Genomic DNA, 16,247 nt, shown 5'->3' with positions numbered 1-16,247 from the left:
ATATTAAATAGAAGCTAATTAATTTATAATATTGATAGATACCAAATTTAATGATTTTATACTCATTAATATTAGCCATACTAATAGTCATATTAATTTCTCCTTTAGTTATAAGAAGTATTATCAAAAGGTCAATAGATTACTTTGATTTTAAGATTTCAGATTACAATTATTTTAGAGACATTTTAGCAATATTCCCTTATGAATCTGACCCAATAATATAAAGAATTGCAATTCAAATCCCATCTATCAAGATCTAATATCAAAATAAGAAATTTACTCTCAGCATAAATTTGTTGAAAATTTACTTGGATTTGAAGGTAATTTTTACTTTGATTATTGAGAGTATTTATATAATAGAAAATATATTTTAAAATCAATCAATCACTCACAAATACTTTGCATTTTTATAGGAAAAAATGATGATATAACTTTAAATACAAATTTTTTTTTTTGTAGGAAAATCATCTCTCGTAGATTGATGGATTTAGAAATACTAAAATAGATAAAAGCAAGATTTTGAAAAACATAGAAACAATAATTAGGCAAATCATAGAAGAATACAAGGTAGTTGATGACTCTTCTAGTAAAAAAGTTGAATTAAAGCAGAGCTAGTATTAAAGGTCAAAGTCAGGAATCATCAATTTTATAGTTATGGTGATCTTATAGGTTGTAGAACTATAAGTGGACAAATTGTAATTATCGATAATTGAAAATAAGAATCAGCAACCAATCCATGAATTTAAGCAAGAAAAAACTCAAAGAGAAATTTCACACATGTTCAAACTATTTACCACAAATCGTTTATACAAGCTAAGTTTTCCAGGATTTTCATTTTCAACTTTAATTAATAAAGTAAACTATTTTTTTCTTCACTAGTAATAAAAAATAATCAACTTTATTATAGCAATTTTATAAAAAGCTTTATATTACTTAAAATTTTATATAAAATATTTTTTTTATTTCAAAACCCTTCGAAAAAGCTGAATAATTCATATTTAATCTTAAATAGTTTTTTAAATGCTTAAAATAAATTGATTTAATAAGGTTTATTTTGTTTTGAATAATATAAAAGGATGAAAAATTAGAACTAATAATTAAAGCGAAGGTATTCCATGCTTTTTTAATGAACGATTTTACTTAAAGATTAGATAAATGCATTACTATTGAATAACCTTAAGTTAACTTTCACATGCCATTTGGATTTACATCAGACGATTGCATAAATGGATCTAAAATATTCATCTAATCTAAATAAGTCACATGTGAATTTTCGCCTGCAACTTGCAATGCTTACAAATACATCAAAGTAACAATTAACAAAAATTATAGCGATTTTATTAAAATTAATCAATAAAATAGTACTTTAGGACATATCAAGCAAGATTGTTAAAGTTTATAAAAAATGATTTAGTAGTTAAGGAAAAACCTTCAAGAAGTCCTATGCCAGAGTTGGTTGACATCAGTATCCCTTTAGTAAAAGCTAAATTTTTTAATTTAGAGAATCAAATTTCGGAATAAGAAGGATTCCTTAAAGATAATAAATGCAGCGAAGTTAATCTTTTATTAGAAATGGTTCAAGTCTAGGTCATAACATAACTCCATGAATACACTGTAGTCAAGGAAACTATATAAGTAGACTTTTAAGATATGAACATCAATGCACTTACAACTACAAAGGAATCGATTTAACTTTGCCATTTCTAAAAGGGATCATACTTAACATGCAGAGACTATGAACTAAAATCACTTAAAGTTTTAAAGACATTAGACAATTTTGGAGTAAACAAATAAATAAATAAAAAAATTATTTGAATTAAGAAATTTTTTAAATTTTTTAGTAATTGAAATCATAAATTCACATACATCCTATTGCATTCTAATTATATGAGGCTTACATAAATATTAACTAAAGGCCTTACTTAGAATTTGATTTTGAATTATACAAGACTTGCCTATTGAAGTATATTGAAGAGTGCAAAAAAAAGTATTTACAAGAAATTAAATTATCATTCTCTAACAGTGTTAACTCTATTTATGGTCATTAAAATTATTAAATTAACAGTAACTAATCTTCAAACGCTTCTACACCAGCAACTGGTGTAAACACTAATATTTTAAACATATCTAGCCAATAAAATAGTAGCAATAACCTAAAAAATCAAACAACTTTAAATAATCAGATTTAGGATTTAAAATTATCAGAATACTTAGTTGTTGATGACAAAATTTTGTTAGAAACAATTTTAAATACTGAAAATGTTCTTGATAAAGTTACAGTTCCTTACTTAGAACAAGAATTTTAGACTGACTTTGTTGAGATGTACTCCTACTGTGGTCCCTCTAAAATATCTTTAACAAGCAAAAAGCCAAGATATTTCTGTGTACAAAAAGAAGAAAATGCAGTATATTAGGGTATCTATCAATACACGTTTAATAATCTTCTTTTAGAGAAATTTGTACCTCAAATTGAACAAACTGAGAAAATATTTACTATGGAATCATTCTAGCAAGACACATCTGAAAATAATGAAATAATTTTATGTAAAAGAATAAATAAATACACAGTTTAAGTATTAAATATAATTTGTTTTAAAAATAATAATAAAAGAAAATATGAAATTCATGCTTCTATAGATTTAGATTAAGGAAGAAACATTTAAAGATGTCCTTGATATAAAAAATAATTTTGATATTGATTATTTGGATGAAGTAAGGAAGAAAAAATTTGTAAATCCTTACTAGCCACCAGACCCTTTTAGCAAGCCATAAAAAATTGTAAACGATTTTTCATGATTAAAATAGAATTTAAATTATTTATTTTTGATTTTTAGAAAAGGAAAAAAAAATTTTTAATAAGATAAATATTTTTTAATAAAATAGTCTCTAGATTTTAACTAATTTAAATTTTAATATGAGTTCAATGATGGGTAAAATGTTTAACTATTATGCGATTTTTTAGGAAAGAACACAGAAGGAAATTTTAAGACAAAAGATTAAAAGACTATCCTTAAAAGTATCAAGCTAAAAATAGGAATGAGAAATCAATCTAATATCAAAAGAAAGTAGTTTTGTGAAAAATATCACCAAAATGTATTAATAGAGGATTGTAACCTCTCCAAACATAAGGATTACTTAAAAGAACAAAATAAATAAGAATAGCAAGTTAATAATACTTCACTAAATGAAGAATAAGATGAGATAAGACCTAGAAATTCAAGGTTGTTTGATTCGACGTACTAAGAGAGTGAACCAGAATATACTAAAAAGGAGTTCAAACCAAAAAAGGCAAAAATAGAAATACCTAAAATTACAGAGAAATATAAATGCGACTGCTTTATCTAAGATAATAGAGAATATGATATATTTGAGATAAAGCACATTGAGTACTCTATAAAATAAGTTATACCTTAATCAGCTACTCATAATCACTAAAATAATGAAGATTATAAGCATAAATTAGAAAATGAATTGATATTTGATACTTTAACTTTAAAGATCAATGAAGACATGAAATACTTAACAGATTACTTCTAGGAATTAAAAGAAAGCACCAATAGAGTTAAGGACTTTTCTCTTTAAGTAATTAGAACTTTAGAATAATTTTAGTTTGATAAATTATTTTATAATCAAATATTAGTTAAATCTTAAATTCCCAAAGAAAGAAAAAAAAGAAATCTAAGAAGACTTCAATTAAGTTTTCAAAGAGCCTTTTATTATTTAATGGAAAAACCTTTCAATAATTTTAGAAGAGCAAAGTTAGAACACTTTCATGATGAACTTTTAGGCTTTTATTAGAAACTATTTGCAATAAGATATACCATACAACGAAAGGCATATTTTGTTAGAATTGAAAGATAAAAAGAAAGTGGATCCTCTCTTTTGTTTTTCTTGTTAATCTCTCACTCTCTAGCTAAAACCATTAAAATTCGCAACTAATTTTAAATCAATTATAAATTTCATAGTAGATGTTGATAATTTTGCTAAAATTAACTTTAAAAAAGAGACCTTCGAATAATTTAGCAGCTTGGATGGTAAAATAATATTTTTATTAGCATTTTTAGTAATTTTTTTTTTATTTAGTTGAGGCTGGTTTTATAGATGCTAAAATAACGATAAGAGATTACCCTATACCACTTTTACTCATGGAAAAGGGCAGAATATACTTGTAGGCTATTTTTGCACAGCTTAAAATATAATATAAAGAACACTCTTTAAGAGTATTTTACAATCTTCTCACTGAATTCGGAGATTTTGACTTAAATGTCGGTCTTTGTTAAGCTTCAGGAATTCATGAAATTCTAAAAAGAATCAAAGAACTAACAACATCAAATAGATCTCAATCTTCCTTTAAGAATTCTACTTACCAGCAATAATTGATAAGAGATAAAAGTGGAACTATTTAAACATTAAATGAAAACTAGGGTACTAGAATGAAATAGAATAGCGCTATTCATCAAGAAAAATTATCATAAAAAGATATTCCTGAAAAGAAATCTACAACAGACTAAAAAACCAGCTATTTCGTTTAAGATGATAAATCAAAATCTTTAAAACAATCATTTTAACTTTCGTATTGGGATAGTATTCGCTTATGCTACCATGGCAAAATTTTAATGAGCAAAGACTCGATTTTGAATTTCAATTTATTGACAAGCATATACCCATATTAAAAAGAGTATTTAAAAGTAATAAATATTTAACTTTTCTAAATATAAAATTTATTTTTTTATTCAAACAGTTTACAATAAAGCAATCATTTTTTATGATAAGAGGTGATAATATTAAATTTTATTGTTAAGATGTATCAATAAAAAGAAAGCCCAGACCTTAGAATGAAACTCATGCACTAAAGATTCCTATGGTAAATTAATTAATTGGATTTGTGAAATTTTTTCTTAAAATAATTAAAAAATAGATTTAAGCAGAGTGCGAACTTAATTGGAATAGGACAATAGAAAATCACTATGTTGCTTCTTATAATGAATTTAGCTTAAAATAGTTTGTTTCCAAAAATTTGAGTATTTTCTCTAAATTGAACCTGCCCAGAGTTGAACCTATACAAAACATTAACTAAAAGGAAAAAAATACAAACAAAATAAACAGAGATATAAATGTAAGTTATTTAACATTTAAGGTGCTAAATTTAAATCTTTATAAATTTTTATTTAAAGAAATTTAAAAGAATAGTTAAGAATAGTGAAGTACCTTTCATACATTATCAAGTAGATTTCATTCAGTGGTTTAAAAATCTACCTCAACTAAGAAGAGACCAGCTTTATTTATATAACATAGGCATTAAACGTTATGAAACAAACGAAAATGAATTTTTAAAGAATCTAAATGAAAAGGATTCATTACATAATGTTGATGATGAAAAACATAGAGATAGATCTCCCAATAAAGATAAAAGTAATTAAGACAATTAACAAACTGACGAAGAATTTGAAGAATAAGAAAAAGCCTTAGGAGTAAATTATATTTATATAGTTAAAAATAAAATAAATCATTTTTTTAACAAAAAAATAGAAAAATACAGATTTTTTCTCACTATTTATTTACACTATAAACTTGCAATTAAATTCAAAAAATGTCAAATAAAATATTTTAAAACACATCTCTGAAATTAAAGTTCGTGGGCTAATGTCATCTACGAGAGTTATTTTTTCAAATCCTAAGCATAAAATAGTTTCAGATCCTGAGGAGAGTGATGAATTTTAATCTAAGTAAGACGAATTAGATCCAATTATAGGTATAAACATAAAATGTAGAAATATCTTTTTTTATTTTTATTTTTTATAAATAACAAGGAATGTAATTCGTTTTTGATTGTATACAATTATCTTTTAATATATTCCATAAGCCTAATTCTATTAATTCTGCAAAATAATCTTTCAAAATTCAATCTGGATATGGCAAATTAGACTACATGTATGGTTCAGTTTTTAGAGAAAAAGCTAATCTTTTGAATCTGGATCCTAAATAATTCAGAAAGAGCAGAGGTAAAATTAAATCCATATAAAGTTGAAATATTTATTAGTTATTTACAAATATTTTATTTTTATTATCAGATCAAAAAAGTTCTATGCATAATCCTAATGTATTTTAGGAGTATTTTGGATTAAAAGATATGCAATTAGCAAAAGATATGATGATTTTCAAAATACACTAAGAGCTGTATACTAACTTCAAATAAATGTCAAGTATTATTTAAGTTGATGAAGACAAACTTAAAATACCGAAAACAGATTATTCTCGATGCAACGAAACAGAAGAAAATGAACAATAACAGTAATAAGAACAATTCCCTGAATTTGAAAATAGAGACAGAATAAAAACTAATGCATAAATAAATATTGACTAACCAAAAATAAAAATTAATGATTAAATAGTTATAGGTGAGAATAACTCAAATATGCCTCTAGATTAAGAACAGCGCTTACTTTAAAAGACAATCTAAATAAAAAATTTTAGTCTATAAGACATTAAAGAGAGTTAAGAAATAGAAGATAAAAGTTAATCTAAGTCTTAAACTTTGACAGAAGTTAATTAGGAAAGTCAAGAAATTCAATCAGATTCTTTAAAAAGTAGCTAAAAATTGCAAGAAAATTTAAATGATAAATAGAATAATTCTAATATCTTGTTAAACAACAAAAAATAAGATGATATTTTATATTTTACAGATGATAATTAGCATAACTTTGAATCTAAGTATTCACCTTTAAAGTCATGTAAATCAAGTAATGATGCTTAAGAATCTAAAACTGAATAAGCATCTAATTCTGAAAAATAAAATAATAATAACATTAATTAAATGAATGAAAAACTCAATAAAGATAGTCAAATTTCTACATAATCTAATTAAAGTGATATAAAATCCTAAAAATTAAATAATTCTTAAGATAATTCAGAAAATACTATAATATAAGAAGGAAAATAGATTTCAAAATCTCAAAATAACAATTAAGCTAAAAGCAATACTGATCCAAGTCATACGGAGATAAAGCACTCTTTAAGCTAGCCTAAACTTTTCCCAATTAAAGTAAATAAAGAAAGAGGATCATAACATAGTCATCATCATTAAAACCATGATTAAAAAGGTTAAGATTCCTAAAATATATAGTATTAAGAAGATTTCGATTTTAATGTATCAAGCATTTTCTTTAGCTCAGATAGTCTTGTTTATGAACAAGATAAATAATTAGGTTTCGAAGTATAAATATAAGGTAATTAATTATTTTTCATTAAATTTTTTATTTTTACACAATAAAAAATTTTTTTCTTTTATTTATTATTTTTAAAGAGCAAATTTTGCTAAATTTTATTATTTCTAAAATCTAAATAGATGAAAATGGTGTTATGCACAAAGAAATAACACCTTAGTAAGTAATTAAAAACTGCTTGTCATTTAAAGGATGCAAGCTATTAATAACATCTTAGCTAAACAACATAGTTAGTAATGTCCTATTTCCAACCGAATATGAAGAGGAAAATGCTTAATATTTAAAAGATTAAGTTAAAAATGCTTAAACTTAAAGTTCCGAATCTAAAAATGAAGAGATCATTAAAAAAAATGAGATTAATTTGATAAATAAAAGAATGTAACTCACTGCTGACAGATCTGATGGAAAAATTCAAACACGTTTGAAATTTGTGCTTCAGATCGAAGATCCATAGTTTAATTTATATTATAAGCAACAAAAAAATTAAATGATTTTAACATCTAGAGAAAAATGTTTTATGATAATATAATCTCATCAGCTTCCATATGACAAGTAAAAGATTGACATGAAGCATAATTTTAAGCTATTCTTTAGAACTTTAGACTGCTTTTCAGTTAGAAAAGAAAATTAAAAATCAGCTGTGAGATGGGTTTACGATTATGAAAAAACACATAATATTTATCATATTATAAGAGCCACTCATGCTGTAATTAATTATACAAGCTTTAATTTGGAATAAAGTATTGTTGACTTCTCAAAGCCATATATTTAAGAACTAAATCGAGCTAGGCGTAATGTCAGTTTAGAAAACATACCTCAAGCAGATGATGACTACATTTATAAATGGAATGGAGTAATTAATATTATAAATTACTTTGACTTATTTTTAAAATTATAATTAGCAACCAAGATCCAAAGGCTTAGACTTGAGGGTAGAGAATTTATATTCAGAAATAGAAAGTATAGACTACCACTGCTTTATAAAAACTTTAGAATTCTTTTCATTATTACTTTAATCAGAGGCAAGGTAACTAACTCATAAATTATCTATTATCTTTAATGAATGCTGAAAAATATTCACTTTATAATTTTTAGATAATAATTATGGACTCATTAATTCGAATAGAAGAAGAATGAACTAAAAAGACATGGTAAAAATATGGTAATTTCCCATATACAGAATCATCTTCATCAAAAGCAATAAGATAATAAGCAATAAAACAGCCATATTTCTTATTTTTTGTAGACTTGTATTATAAAAATCTTAGATTCACATAGAAAGCCTTTCTTAGATTTCCGTCTTCCGAGCTTGAAGTCTTCAACAATAAATTATTCCAACAATTCTGTAAAATATATTTTATAATTTTTTAATTTGAATTATATTTATTTATTTGTAATATTAGGGTCATTTCTCGTTAATATTTGGATAAGTTACACTAAAAAATTTAATGGAGGATGGAGATTATAAAGACATGATACAATATTAAGGAAATGATTTACAAATTAGAATTGAACATGACTTTGTTGACTTAAGGGGTATAAATCTTAATACAGAGTGGAGGGCATATAATAGATTTGAATGTTTCATTCCTCCATTGATAGTTAAGCTAACTGAAAATATATTTGATCCTATATATTTATTCCTTTTCTAAGAAGAATAAGCACCAACTACTTCAAGTCCTTCAAAATCAGAAAAATCAAACCACTCTTAAAGTGCAAGATCAAGTTATTACAGTAATTCTTCATTAAAATAGAATTAACTGTCTTCCCAAGAAGAAATTATTCTCCATTATTATTTTGGCAAAGTAACTGTTAAAGACTTACGTATATCATTGCACTACAAATCAGCATCTTCTTTAAAGGTAATAAGATAGATCAATAATTATAAAATTTTTCAAAACAGTTTGCTTAATATCTTCTATGAAATTTATTAAAAAAATTAAATTATTTTATTATTTTCAATTGCATAAACAAATATAAATTAATAAATAAATAAATAAATTAGCGTTTGAATGGTGTCTCAGCAATTATTAAACCATATACAAGAGAGAATATATTTAATACTAATAAGGAATTATTTGATGATTTTGTTGCTTTCTTAAAAAAACAAGTCTATTCACAAATCTTTTCTCTTCTTGGATAGAAAATATTTGGATATTCAATAAACTTGTAAATAAATTCTATTTAGTTTTAATTTTTAATATCAACTTTTATAAAAATAGGGAGAACTGATTACACTAGCCAAATCCAAAAACTAGATAAATTAGCTTCCATTAATTTTTAATAGTATCTTATATAAAGGAAAAAAATTAATTATTCCAAATAAATTTATTTTTCAATTATTTTTTGTTTTTTTTAATGAAAATTGTTATTTACTTTTATAGGAGAATTAAAAAAAATTTTTAATTCGTTTAGTAAAAAAATAATTTTATAAATTTTTAAATACAATTAATTTATTTAAAATAAAAAATAAAAGATTTTAAATTTAACATTTAAAATTAAAGCCTGATAGAATTTTTTGATAGCTTACTTTACTTATTATCTAAGTTTTTAATGCAAATATTTACAGATATCTTAAATATCCATAAATTAAATATCATTTATACTTTTTTTAATTATATTTTAAACATTTTTATCAATAGTTTCATTAAATTTAACCAAATAATAATATTCATGATTATTATCATATAATTAAAACATTTAAACTGTTCAAATGATGAAAAAATAAATTTATTTTTTTTTATTTAGCTAATATTAATTATAGAAATTAATTAAACAAAAATTATCAAAAGATTATTTAATTATTTAAAATACTTCTTTTTATTTTTATATTTAGAACAATTATTTGTTCAATAAATAAATAAACATATTCTACTATATTCAGTATTTAATATTTTAAATAAAATATATTTTTGTTTAAAATTAATGTAAACTCATTTAAAATTAGACACGTGTAACTAAATATAAAATTGATTTAATAAATTAATCATTTTACTTATAATTAATTATAAAAACTATGGCCACATGTGTTTAATTTTTTTTAGATCAAATGTTTATTTTTTATTACAATTATGAAATTATTCAAAGGATGAAAAATAAATTTTATATATTTTATATTTAATTAAAATAAAATATTTAAATCTATTAAACAAAAAATATCAAAAGATTATTTTTATTTAATTTATTTATTTATTTAAAATAGTTTTTTATTTTTACATTTAGGAAAACTATTTGTTTAATAAATAAATATTATCAATTGTATTTAGATTTTAAAAATTAGTTTATGATTTTGTTTTCAATTAAAATAAAATTATTCATAATAAGTTAGACACATAATTTAATATAAAATTTATTAAATATATTATTAGTCTTTTTTACTGATAAATAATTCCAAAAAAGTTTGGTTATAACTAATTAGTTTTTTGAAAATATTATATTACTGCTTTAAATTACAATTAAATTTTAAATTTTTTGAGATAAAAGTAATAAAAGTTGAATCTTAAAACAAATACCTTACTTTTAAATAAGAAATATTTATTCATTAAATATGTATTTTTTATTAGTAATAACAATCTTAACATAAGATAAAAAAAAGAACTATTTTATAATTCAAAGAATTTACTTCAGAATTTTTGTTTATTAGAAATTAAAGTTTAATAAACGTAATAAATTTAATTAATTTTAGATTTTCATTAAAAGTTAGTTAAATAATATTTAGGTCGATAAAACCAAAAATCACACAAATAAATAAATATTTATCTATCTGCATTTTTTTTATATAGAAAATAGTCTTTAATTACAAATTATACTTATAAAAATGTTTATCATATAATCACTATTTAAATTTAATTTCTTCTATTCATTTATTCATACTTAACTTAAAGTATTTATCAAAAGGTATTAGAATAGCAAAATATACAAATAGAAGTTAATATAATATGTTTGTTCTACTGAGAATATAGCTTTTATGAGACGTAATTTAATAAATTAAATTATTGGTTTTAGGAGAATAAATGAAATAGAACTTAATATCATCCAGCATTAATTTAATATTTGGTGATTATTAAAGAATTGAATAATTGATTGATATCACAATATTCTTAAGGTATTTTCTGATAATGTATTTCTAAAATAATTAAAAAAAAAGAAAAATAATATCAGAATATCTGTATTTGATAAAGTTAATTTAATAAATTAATAGAAAATAGACCTTAAATAAAATTTAAGCCTACATATATGGAAGAAAATAAGTTGAATCTTTAAATCAATAGAAAAGATTAGCTTAGTTAACATACAAAAGTAAGCTTAATTTCTAAAATAGGCTCTCTTCCTCAATTCAAAGTTGATTTCTCAAAATCATAGCAGATTGAAGAGAGAGGAAAATATAAGAAAGAGATGCTTATGAAAAGTAAAATAAACTTTATGTAGTCACAAATTAAAAAAGAAGGAAGAGGCAATGAAAGCTAATTTAGTAATTACAGAAATTTATATGAAAAAAGGTAATCATTATTTTCTACTTTATTATGTATGTAAATGTTAAATTACAAAAAAAGTATAAACATTATTCTTCTTTAAACTTTTTTTAAACGCCTTCATTTTTATTTAATAAAAGCTTCTCTGCGCCAACTCCTTACTATAACATCGCGGATGATAGCAGCAGCATAAAATTATATAATTAATTTAATTAATATGACTTCACTAGCTCATCATTAGCTAGCTAAACAGTTAGTGATACTTTTTCTAGTCAAATATAAAATGAACAAACTAGTGACTAATCTGATTACATTAATTGAATTACTTTTTATTAATCTTAAATTTTCTTCTTTTATCAAATAGTAATTTAATAAATATAAAGTAAGCTCTAAATAAATAAATATAAATAAATAATAACTCTTATAGTAATAAAATTGTTTTCAATTAAACTATGATGATTTAGCACTCACCATGAAAATACCTACAAAACTACTAACTTCGTTATTAAATTGAATTAACATTAAAATTTTTTTAATGTTATTAATCTAAAAAAACAAATATTTTTGTATTTACTAAATATCTAAAAAATAATACATGCAATTAATATCAAAAAATTATGAATATAACAACTAAAATATTAAAATTGTATAATATAAATATCATTTTATTAATTTGTACCTCAAATAAATTCTAAAAATTGTATTAAAATTAGTTAACTAACTTATTAACTAATTAGCTAAATCAATAAATTGTTTATTCATTTAACCTTTATTTAAATCATTTCTTTAATCAATTTAAATTACTTCTGTATTTATTCCTTAATTGAAATAGATAATTAAAAAGGATTAATGAGAAGTAATTCTAAATTTAATAATAATTAAATAGAAACATGTTCTTTATAATGAGAAAAATTTTTAAAACAAAGATTCAATTAAGTTTCAATTTTAAAATAGCATTCATATTTTTTTATAAAAAATTGCTTGCTTTTTTATTAGAGAATCTTCTTTAAATTGTTATTAAATTAATTATTAATGAATTTCATTGATTAATTGTTTAATTGAATACAATAATTTATATATAAAAAATTATTTTTATTAACTCCTTAAATTGAATAAGCTTTTAATAGGATTATTTTTAAAAATATTAATTTATACATGTAGCTCTTTATAATCACTTTGAATAATTGGCTACATATTTTTAATTTAATTTACTTAATTCAGCATTATTCATTGAGAATAAATAATTTGGTAGTAAGAAGTACATATTAATTTAATAAATCAAGCAATTACAAAAAGAATAATATTATGTTTATGTTTATGTATCATCAATTTTAAAAGATCCAAAAAAATTTTTTTGCCTTTTAACGATTTTTAAATATTAAATCAATTAAAATAAATAAATAAATATAACTAAAAATGATTTAATTTGATGCTTTAAATTTTATAAAGATAAGATAAATAAATTAATATGAGGAGTTGGACTTTTTATATTCGTTTAATTGAATGTATTTTGTATTTTAAAAGTAATTTGAGGATAAATTAAAATTGAATTAGGTTATTTAAAGAATTTTAAATACGAAATTAATGAAATTGAGTGAACTAATTTATTTATTTATGTATGATTGTATAATTTGTGAATTTCAATAACATAAATTTTGACTAAACAAAAATAATTTATTTATTTATTTACTTGCGAATATCTTTAAATTAGTTTGATAAATGATTTTAACGAATTTAACATATTTGAATGATTAATTATCTCACTCAATCTATTAATAAACGATATATCCTATTAATAAAAATTTAATAAGAGATCCTATGTCCCATTTACTTTCATTTTATTTATTCTTTAAGCTGATGATATCATTAGTATCCTTTAGGAGTTATGCATGATCACTAGCAGTTTGATTAAGTAACTTGTAATGTTATTTTTATTCGTCTGAAACATTGGGATTATTTTCTTACTATAATGAAAGCTATTAAATTTAAGAGTATATGCCATCTTTCAAAAATAGGACTTTGGATTAAAGATGTCTCACTTTATTAGGGGTCAGCTTAGAGGAAATATACCCAACTATAATTTGAGCTGGTACTAATAGGAACTTAATAATTATCAATCTATGCTAAATTGTCAAGTAAGGGAAAAGTTAATCTATAAAGTCTGCCTATTTAAAAGAAAAATAAATTTTTATCATATGAGTAAATGTATATTTCAATATATTTAACTATTTATTTATTTACTTCCTTAAAATTTTAAATATTTTAAATTTTTATTGAAAGGATAATTTTAGAATGATTTTTTACCTTTAGTGAGTCGCATTGAAGTAAATGAATTTCCATAATAAAAAAGTTTATAATTAATAAAACTTGCCACTTGATAATCGACTTTTGTTATTATCCTGACCCAGCAATGCTTACGAGTAGAAGAACCAAATAGCTAACACCGGTTTATAAAATTTAATGCATTGTGTATGTAGAAGTTAAATAAGATGCGTACTTAACATCAGTGATTCCATACTTATCATAAATGATTCTTCTTGCAGGATTTTTTAATATATCTTTCATCTCATTTAATTCCTTCTCTTTGATTTAAACCTATTTTCCTAATATTCCTTTATTTGTTTGCTATATAGCTCTTTCTGCATCTTAAAATGCTTTTTCAATTTAACTTTCTGTACATACACGAGGGATTTGCATTTGTTCAAATAAACTTTACTTTTTTAAGTGTTTAAAAGCCCCGATATTAGCTGCGATCAATATCAAACCAAACATTATAATTCTAAATAATTGCTTCTTTTGGATCTTGTTGAAATCTTTATCGAAAGGCATTTTTGTTGGTGGATCTATTTTACCTATTAATGAGCTGAATATAAACTCATTAAGGATTCTATATATAAATATATTCCATTCAACTCCTCTTGATTCTACAGTCATTTTCTTTTTTTTAACGCTTAATCGCTATATAATTAATTTAATTTGATTTTTTATTACTAATTAATATTTATCAAACAAAATTAATCAAAATCTTTTTAATTAATTTATAAGCTTCATTTTGCATATCTAAAATTTTAAATATGAACTTATAATCAATTCATTTAATCATCATATTAAAAGTATTAAAAGGACCATTATTTTAGTAATAATTTATTTTCTTCAATTAAATTTTATCTGATAAATCAACACATGTCTGTCTGCCTGGGTTCCTATCTTTACTGTATTTATAATTCTTGCCTCAAAGATTTGGTTTGAGATAATTATTCTAAATATAAATAAATTCAATAATAATTTTTTTGAAAATTATTTTTTTAAATTCAAATTTACTTTTTTTAATTGATTCATTTCATTATTAATTAATTACCTGTAAATATTTTATCATTTATATTAAATTTCATTATTGAAAAAATAAAATTTGTAACTTTTTATTTATACTTAATTTTTTTATTCACTATTTAAAAATCTAAACTAAAAGATTCGTTGTATCAACAATAAAATATTAAGCTAGGATATTGTTTTATTGAGAAAAAAAATAAAATTCTCAAAGAAGGATCATTTATAAGTGGGGGTTTCTATATTAAATTATATATATATATATTTTAAAATGTATGCCGGATAAGCTGTATGACTAGTTTGAAAATAGAAATACATAATCTTAAATGAGTATTATATTGAATATTAGATAAGAAAATGATAAAATGAATTCGATTAGATATTTTATTGAAGATATCAATAATGTATCATATTAAGACCTATTTTGAGTCTTTGCTTAATCTAAAAGAGAGGGTAAATAAAATTCTGAAAGATAAAGAGAAGCAATAAATATTTACTAAAATAAAGAATTCAAAACGAAAAGAAATTTTGCAAACAAAATCAAAGAGAAAAAGCAAAAAGCAAGGAATTAGTAAAAAATAAAAGTAAATTAAGTAAATATAAAATGAATATCAGCTATACAGGACTTAAATTGGAAGACTACTCAGATGAAGTTATTAGAAAATACAAATTCCCTAATTCTAATGAGTTAGAGCGCTTTTTGAATCGCGAATAAACACTCACCGTTTAACAACATAAGTCAGCCATAAAGCTTGCATAATAAGACTTCTTTGCTGTAGCAGGATTATTGTCTGTTGGATCTCTCTCTTATATCTTCTACAACTCTGTAGGTGGTAAAGTAATCCGTGATAGAATCCGTGCCTCCATGCCTTTCCCCAAGAGAGTCTTAGTATAAGTTCTTCCTTTTGTAGCTTTGGGTACTGCATTGATAATTAGCAGAAGAGGAATTGAAGGCCACAATCATGGATATAAACAATGAACAATGATAAAAATTATTTTTATTCAAACTTATAAACAATTCCAACACATTGCTGAATGATCGAATGAAAAAATGTCCTCACTGTTTTTTTGTTTGCTTGTCTGTCTCTCTACTACTTCGTATAAAAGCATGAGCTTTATTTAGATTTCAATTTTCAATTATTCTACTAACATTGAGAGGATTGCTTTTTATCTAATAGATTGGCGTTTAGTTTACTAATTTTATAGAATCATTTTACTGAGTAAC

The 16,247-nt window shown here is 22.3% G+C and overlaps 4 protein-coding genes across 4 annotated transcripts; 2 read left to right on the top strand and 2 right to left on the bottom strand. All coding sequences in view use genetic code 6, as the record gives it.

Moving 5' to 3' along the window:
- Nucleotides 1-50: 50 nt before the first annotated feature.
- Nucleotides 51-9,455, top strand: TTHERM_00532520 (transmembrane protein, putative; the record flags this gene model as incomplete). Its single annotated transcript, XM_001024373.2, has 21 exons — nt 51-320; nt 460-855; nt 1,076-1,309; nt 1,363-1,782; nt 1,842-2,544; nt 2,612-2,778; nt 2,884-3,582; nt 3,641-4,034; nt 4,084-4,688; nt 4,742-4,864; nt 4,919-5,116; nt 5,175-5,471; nt 5,530-5,752; nt 5,811-6,002; nt 6,072-7,226; nt 7,346-8,076; nt 8,126-8,250; nt 8,319-8,568; nt 8,627-9,085; nt 9,229-9,392; nt 9,446-9,455. 21 exons carry the CDS (start codon nt 51-53, stop codon nt 9,453-9,455), a joined length of 7,815 nt encoding a protein of 2,604 aa, XP_001024373.2.
- A 2,004-nt stretch (nt 9,456-11,459) lies between these two features.
- On the top strand, nt 11,460-12,016 carry TTHERM_00532510 (hypothetical protein; the record flags this gene model as incomplete). Its single annotated transcript, XM_001024372.1, has 2 exons — nt 11,460-11,722; nt 11,836-12,016. The coding sequence occupies 2 exons, from the start codon at nt 11,460-11,462 to the stop codon at nt 12,014-12,016; spliced, it is 444 nt and encodes a 147-aa protein (XP_001024372.1).
- Nucleotides 12,017-13,455: 1,439 nt separating this feature from the next.
- Nucleotides 13,456-14,629, bottom strand: TTHERM_00532500 (DnaJ domain protein; the record flags this gene model as incomplete). The annotated part of the gene is made up of 2 exons (XM_001024371.2): nt 13,456-13,860; nt 14,000-14,629. 2 exons carry the CDS (start codon nt 14,627-14,629, stop codon nt 13,456-13,458), a joined length of 1,035 nt encoding a protein of 344 aa, XP_001024371.2.
- Nucleotides 14,630-15,562: 933 nt separating this feature from the next.
- Nucleotides 15,563-15,889, bottom strand: TTHERM_000532499 (transmembrane protein, putative; the record flags this gene model as incomplete). The annotated part of the gene is made up of 1 exon (XM_012800094.1): nt 15,563-15,889. One exon carries the CDS (start codon nt 15,887-15,889, stop codon nt 15,563-15,565), a length of 327 nt encoding a protein of 108 aa, XP_012655548.1.
- Between the last annotated feature and the right edge of the window lie 358 nt (nt 15,890-16,247).

This window comes from Tetrahymena thermophila, assembly GCF_000189635.1.
Source record: "Tetrahymena thermophila SB210 genomic scaffold scf_8254385, whole genome shotgun sequence".
Lineage (NCBI taxonomy): Eukaryota > Ciliophora > Oligohymenophorea > Hymenostomatida > Tetrahymenidae > Tetrahymena > Tetrahymena thermophila.
The sequence above is the reverse complement of the archived record's forward strand: the minus strand, read 5'-3'. Positions and strand labels throughout refer to the sequence as shown.